At 53.2% G+C, this 6,000-nt stretch overlaps 1 protein-coding gene across 6 annotated transcripts in view; it reads right to left on the bottom strand.

The window, feature by feature from the left end:
• Window positions 1-305: 305 nt before the first annotated feature.
• Window positions 306-6,000, bottom strand: part of STARD8 (StAR related lipid transfer domain containing 8) — an 85,053-nt gene continuing 79,358 nt past the window's right edge. For 5 of the 6 annotated variants that reach the window (XM_045471106.1, XM_045471107.1, XM_045471105.1 and 2 more), the window contains 8 exons: window positions 5,371-5,530; window positions 4,705-4,903; window positions 4,066-4,276; window positions 3,681-3,795; window positions 3,199-3,423; window positions 1,976-2,193; window positions 1,699-1,875; window positions 306-1,551 (listed from right to left, as the gene is read on the bottom strand). In XM_045471106.1, the coding sequence (XP_045327062.1) occupies window positions 1,434-1,551; window positions 1,699-1,875; window positions 1,976-2,193; window positions 3,199-3,423; window positions 3,681-3,795; window positions 4,066-4,276; window positions 4,705-4,903; window positions 5,371-5,530 (1,423 nt within the window). In that variant the 3' untranslated portion in view covers window positions 306-1,433. The remainder of the gene's footprint in view (window positions 1,552-1,698; window positions 1,876-1,975; window positions 2,194-3,198; window positions 3,424-3,680; window positions 3,796-4,065; window positions 4,277-4,704; window positions 4,904-5,370; window positions 5,531-6,000) is intronic. The other variant, XR_006710747.1, reaches the window with a different exon arrangement.

Below are 6,000 nucleotides of genomic sequence, written 5' to 3'. Positions count from 1 at the left end.
ACAGCCACACAGCCAGAGTGGATCTCTAGTAATGCTTTATTGTTCTGCTGAGGGGTCCCATGGTTCCTGATCTCCACCTCCCTCATCTTAAATGCCCTGCCCCCTTAGGCTTTCAAGACCCCTGCTCATACCCACAGATTATAATATAGTCTGGACAGAATATGTGTGCATATGTAGATGTGCATGTATATATGTATACATGTATACATGCATGTGCATGTATACATGTATACATATATACATATATTATTCTGACTGTACAGTATTTATAGGTAGAAATAAAAAAGGCTTAAAAAGTTACAATATTGCCTGGGATCCATCTCACTCCAGTTTATTTTGCTGAAAGAAAAATAAAGCACTAGTTGGCATTTGAATGTCATTGGAAATTCCACATAAGCCAAGATAGCTGCTGGGTAGGATGAATCAGGTTTGGATCAAGCCCCAGCTGGCTGAGATGACACTAGGCCCTTCCATCTGGCTGGCTGGCTGCCTCAGGCAGGGGCCTGGTCTCTGCTTGAGGAAGGGGCTGTTATGTCAGCCAGCTACCACAGGCAGGAAGATCAGGAGAAGAGACACAGATACAGATGTGTGTCTCTTTTTACCACCATCTGTTTTTGCTTGGCCTGTGTGGTGGGAGTGAGCTTGTTTGCTCTCCAGACAAAAGAGTGTGTGACCACAGGCCGCACAGGACACCAGAGAGTGGCAGATAAAGTATGGGGCCCAAACTGGGGAGACTGGTTCATTGATCTCCTGAGACCTGAGAAAGGAAGCCACCTCCCCCCACTACCATATCCCAAGCTAGCCGAAATTGTCATGTCACCTACTAGGAACCTGTCAGTGCTCACTCTTTAAATCAGCCTCATAAAAATCAGCATTGTATTTACACAAATAAAACAGCTCATAGTGCTTGTAGCTGCCCTGTGCTCATCTTGTCTAATTTCTGTGGAAAAACCAGTTCAGGGCCAATATTAGGCCCCAAGGCAGGACCAGAGCCTCCTGCCAACCTCAAGGGGATGCTAGCACCAGACAGGATGGCTTGCCCTCTCAGAGAGGCAAGGAGTTGGAAGCAAATATTGCTCTCTACCTCCTTCCCCTGCAGGTGGGGGAGCTGGTAAGGCTTCAGATTGATGGTGGCTCTGTGGGCCTGGAGAGCAGCAGCAGTCTTCTTGTTCCTAAAATGACTCCTCTCTCTTGGGACGACAGACCACAGGCTTGGGGGTGGAGGTGGACTGGAGATGGGGCACTGAAATTCTCTTTTCCTCCCCTGAATGTGTGGAGGAGCTTCAGGAAGTAAAGGGGACAGTCAGTGGGAGCTTCAAGAGCCTGGCTCTGCCCCTGGAAGCAACATCTGGGGGCTGCTCTGCTCTCTTTATCCCCTTACTCCCTTGGTGCCAGGGGGCCTGGGTGGCGCCACCTTTGGACCAAGCTGAGGCTCACAGTTTTGTCTCAGGGCCAGCTGCCTGCAGGGTGGGGAAGGAGTCCCGGATCTTTGCCACTTCCATGGCACACAGGTGCCCAAAGACTTTGTTGTACCAGTCAGGAGAACGGCCCCTGGGGAGGTAGAAGCAGGCAGGCATGAGCTATGGGTTCTTCCCTGGAGCCCTTCCCAGGAGGAAGAAAGGGCTTTCCCCCAGCCTCCCGGGATCAATGGCATGGGGCAGAGGTGGGGAAAGTGCCAGGGCTAAAGGGGCCTGGTACCTGAGATCAGCACGGCAGATGTGAGTGAGCCGGGAGCGGCCCAAGCCACAAGGCTCCATGAGGTACTGGGAAGTGAGCATCATGGCCCTCACCCCTGACTCTGGCACAGGTTGCTCGGGATCCAGGGACTGGGAGACAAGCAGACAGCCACCACGGGGCAGGTCGGAGCGCCACATCCTGTGGGGAAGAGACACATACGTTCACATTCCTGGTGTCTGCTCCCACTCCACCTCCCTGGTTCCCCAAGCGCATCAGGATGACAACCAGAAGCCCTCACCGGAGCACCACAAAGTCGCGGCAAGGATGGGGTGCCATGCTGTCAGTGACATAGTGGTACAGCTCCACACCCGGCATCAGGGCTTCCAACACCTGGGCCCGCAGCAGGTCCTCATCCCAGAGGGCCCGCTCCCGCAGAACACGGTGCAGCACTACAGCCGGAGGGGCTGCTACCTCTGTGGACACCTTCCACACACGCAGGGGATGCCCATCGGACGCCTGGGAGCCACAGGAGTGGGGACAGGGGACAACTGTCAGAGCTGGAGAACAGCCACTCCACCCCCCAGTTCCAGCCTGCCCTCACTTTAGCCCCTGAAAAGGGAAGGTTGCAGAGCTACTGTGCTAACCCCAGCCAGATCCAGACAGGCCTTCCCTGTGTTCCCTGTCCTCTCTCTCCTCTTTGGACATCTGCTTCTCCACCTAGTCAAAAGCACAAACAGATGACAAGACACAAGTTCTCTGGGGCCTAGTAGGCTCTACCACGAAATGGACTCAGAGCTTGGAATTTCTAGAAGTGAACAGGAAGAGAAGATGGTGATCATCCTCAAGGAACTCACCATCTAGTGCAGGAAGTAGAACATGGGCACAGCAATCAAAGCTGCCACTCAGTGAGTCTTTTGTACGTGTCAGGCACTGCACGAGCTTCTCATCCCGATCCCGTAAGGGAGATTTTAGACGGGTTTATACATGGCAAACCTCAGGCTTGCAGTCTTACTTGTAATCAGAATCCAAGAAAGAAGATGGCTAGTGCCAAGAGGAGGACAGAGAGAAGTCATCTCCAGTTTGGGACATGACAGGAGGCTCTGAATGAAGGAGAGTGCATATCAAGTCAAGGCTAAAAGTGGCTTGGGAAATTTAACGCTTGGGGAAGGTCAGTCCAGACAGCAGGAAAGCAGGGGCAGAAGCACAAAGGTGGAAGTGTAAGGAGCTCAGCCTGACCATGGTGCAGAAAGATACTGGAGGTGAGGCTCTGCAAATAGTGACCTGTCTGGAATGGAGATTTGGTATAGGAATTCTGTCAGGCAATGCCCAAATGAGGGCCCCTGGTCTCATTTGGTTCTTGACTCCTTAAGGAACTTGCTTTGCTGGCTTACACCTTCCAGGATCAAGCCGAGGCACAGTGACACTAGCTGGGGAGCTCCTTCGTTTGGGATTCTTGGCCTCCCCTGCATGCACCACGCCCTCTCCCAGCCCCATGGCAGCCATTGGCAGTGTGCTACTCACTTTCCGGCAAGCCAGCTCCGTGTGCTGGGGCCCTGGCATACTCATCCAGCCCTTGAAGCGCTCAGCAGCATCACGCAGCAGCTCTTGGACACTTTCTTCCATGTAGAGGCTCAGGCTCATGCCTGCAGCTTGGGCCTGCCGCAGCTCAGCCAGAGCTGGGCCAGGAGAGCTGAGCTCAGCTGCACTGTAGGAACCACACAGTTGCAGCACCATGTCCTGGGGAACCTGGGAGAGCACACATACACTAGGGCCATGGGGAGAAACAGGGGGTGAGAAACCATCATTCCCAGAGCCCATGGGATCTTTCAGGTCCATGTTACGGGGGTAGAGAAGCCTGACTACTGCAGTGAGATAGATGAGAAACCTTGCAGGAAAAGAGTTGGAAGTTGAGGGGCATGCATCAAGTTGGGCCCTTACCCCTGACTTGGGGTAAAAATCTCTGGCCTGATAGTTCCTCCAGGTGTGAGCCTAGAGTTACTCACTTGGAAAAGTTTCTTGCAGTCATTGATCATGTGTGATAGGCCCTGAGTAGCAGCCATGTTCTCACTCAGGTCCCTAGGGCCTGGCCGGCCAACGATGCTGCGTTTGTTCCTGATCCTAGAGGGAAGGGCAGGGAGGAGAGGATGGCACATGGGCACAAGACAAGATGGCTGACTGGTTGGCTTCTAGCTCCCCTAAACACAAAACAACCTGCTGCTCTTTAGAAGGCCCTGCTTCAAAACATGCAACCAGTTTCAGGCCCCTGAACTGTCAGGCTGACCCCTTGTGGTGATGCTGGGGAACTGTAGGACCGGCCATCAAGGACCAAAAGTCCAAGGAGGCCCAAACCCTCCCTGCCTGGCCCTGCCACACACTGCCATGTTTCACCTGGGTGAGGTGCCATCCTTCTTGGAGACGTTGAGATGGAAGATGGAAGGTGCCAGGCACACTGCTAGGTTGCCAGCTGTCATCTGGTTTTCTTCAGCAGAGGCAATGTCACTTAGGAAATAGAGCAGGGTCTGTAGGACCTCTCGGTTCTCATCAGGGAGTAACAAGGTGGCAGCTTGTGCTGCTGCCAACCATTGATCCTTGGGGAGGACTGTGAGGAAGGAATGGCAGAACAGCTTTCTTATTCCCCTAGAGCTTCTGGCAGCAAGTCTCCTGCTTCTAGGAATTCAGAGAGCACAGCAGTCCCAAGGGAAGTCAGTCAGTGAGAGGAAAGGGTAAAGATGGGCTCTGGGATGTCTCTGGGTAAAAGAGGGGATAAAGCCCCACTCTAATATACAATGTCACCTTAGGTAAGCCCCTGCCTTTCCTCAAGGCCTCAGTCTATCTTTCCATATAATGGGTTCGGGGAATAGAACATGATCTCCCTCCAAGGGCCTTTCCAACTCTGGATAGCAAATCTTCCAATGAGCTCATGGATGTGGCTAGATTTGCTCACACCAGGTTTAGCTTTCACAAGCCCCAGGATTCGGAGAGATTGAGAATGGGGCAGGTTGCTGGGGACAGGTGCAGGTGACTCACGCTGGTAGATCTGCAGGAAAGTGGTGGTGAGCTTGCTGGTGAAGATAGGCTCTGGTAGGTCCCGGAAATACTGCTTCAGCAGGTCAGCCACATCATAGGCCGACTGGCCCTCATAGCAAACATTGTCAGGGGAGGTCTCATTCATTTGGCGCAGGTTCTGGATCCTGGACTTCACCCCAGACTTGCGGAAGATGCCCACCTGGCCCATGCAGGGAAGGGAGGGAGGGAGACATGCAGGACAAGGGTGGGGTGGGGAGGAAGATTATGAGGCCAGCCCTGGATCAGGTGTCAGGAGAGTAGGTCACCCTAGAGACTTCCAAGCCTGGAAGGTTTCCCACTGGGTAGGGTAGGAAAAAAATTGCAAAACCAAAGAGAAGCATTTTTATAGCCTTAGGGTCAAGAAGAAATATGGTTTTAGTGGGAATGAGCAGGAAGAGAGGGACCTAAAGCAGGCTCCTAAAGATGGGCCCTACGGTGCCCGGGCTGGAAATAAGCTGGCAGAGAGCTTGGCTGAGAGGAGCTTCAGCTCCATCCTTGCTGGGCCTTCCTAAGGCTCAGAAAGGTCTCTAGTGGGCCAGAAAGGCCATAGCAGCTCCCCACCAAATTCCTCAGTCTTGGATTTCTTCCCCAGTGTCATTTCTCTGTAGGTTCCCTGGCAGGGCTCACCTGGTCCAGGCACTGGCTGCGCAAGTAGCGCATGGCTTGCTGAATGCTCTGTGGCAGTGGCTGGCCTGTGCGCTGCACGTGGATGAGGGGTGGCACCCCAAACACGTGCTGGCCCCGGTAGTCTGGGGTCTTATTCCTTTTCATGAACTTGGGCACTGACCTGTTTGGGGGAATGACAAGAGATCTGTGAGGGGTATGGGGTAGGCCCAGACACAGCTTGGAGACTCTGTAGTCTCAGGGGGTTCAGGCAGGGGTGAGGGGAGTAAAAAACACACCACATCCCCAGAGTCAACATTCACTGAGCATCTGCTGTGGGCCTGGCCCAAGGGAGTCACAGAGGAATACAAGGAGCTCTCTGTCTGGTTAAGGAGATAACTGTGTCGACAGGCAATGACAATATATGTGGCCAGGAGTGGACCAAGAACTTAAGGGAAGACCCATGAGGAAGGGGAACTATACCTAGTGGATCAGAGAAGGCTTCAGGGAGGATGTGGAAATTCAGCAGGCTCATGAGGGATAGGTAGGTGTTGTCCCAGAGGAGAAATGGGGAAAAGGCATCCCAGGCAGAGAGAACAGCATGGACAAAGGCAAAGAGGTAGGAAAAAAGAGTATAGCACATTCAGGGAAGGG

This window comes from Leopardus geoffroyi, chromosome X (genome assembly GCF_018350155.1).
Source record: "Leopardus geoffroyi isolate Oge1 chromosome X, O.geoffroyi_Oge1_pat1.0, whole genome shotgun sequence".
Classification (NCBI taxonomy): domain Eukaryota; kingdom Metazoa; phylum Chordata; class Mammalia; order Carnivora; family Felidae; genus Leopardus; species Leopardus geoffroyi.
This window is presented reverse-complemented; position numbering and strand designations above follow the sequence as displayed.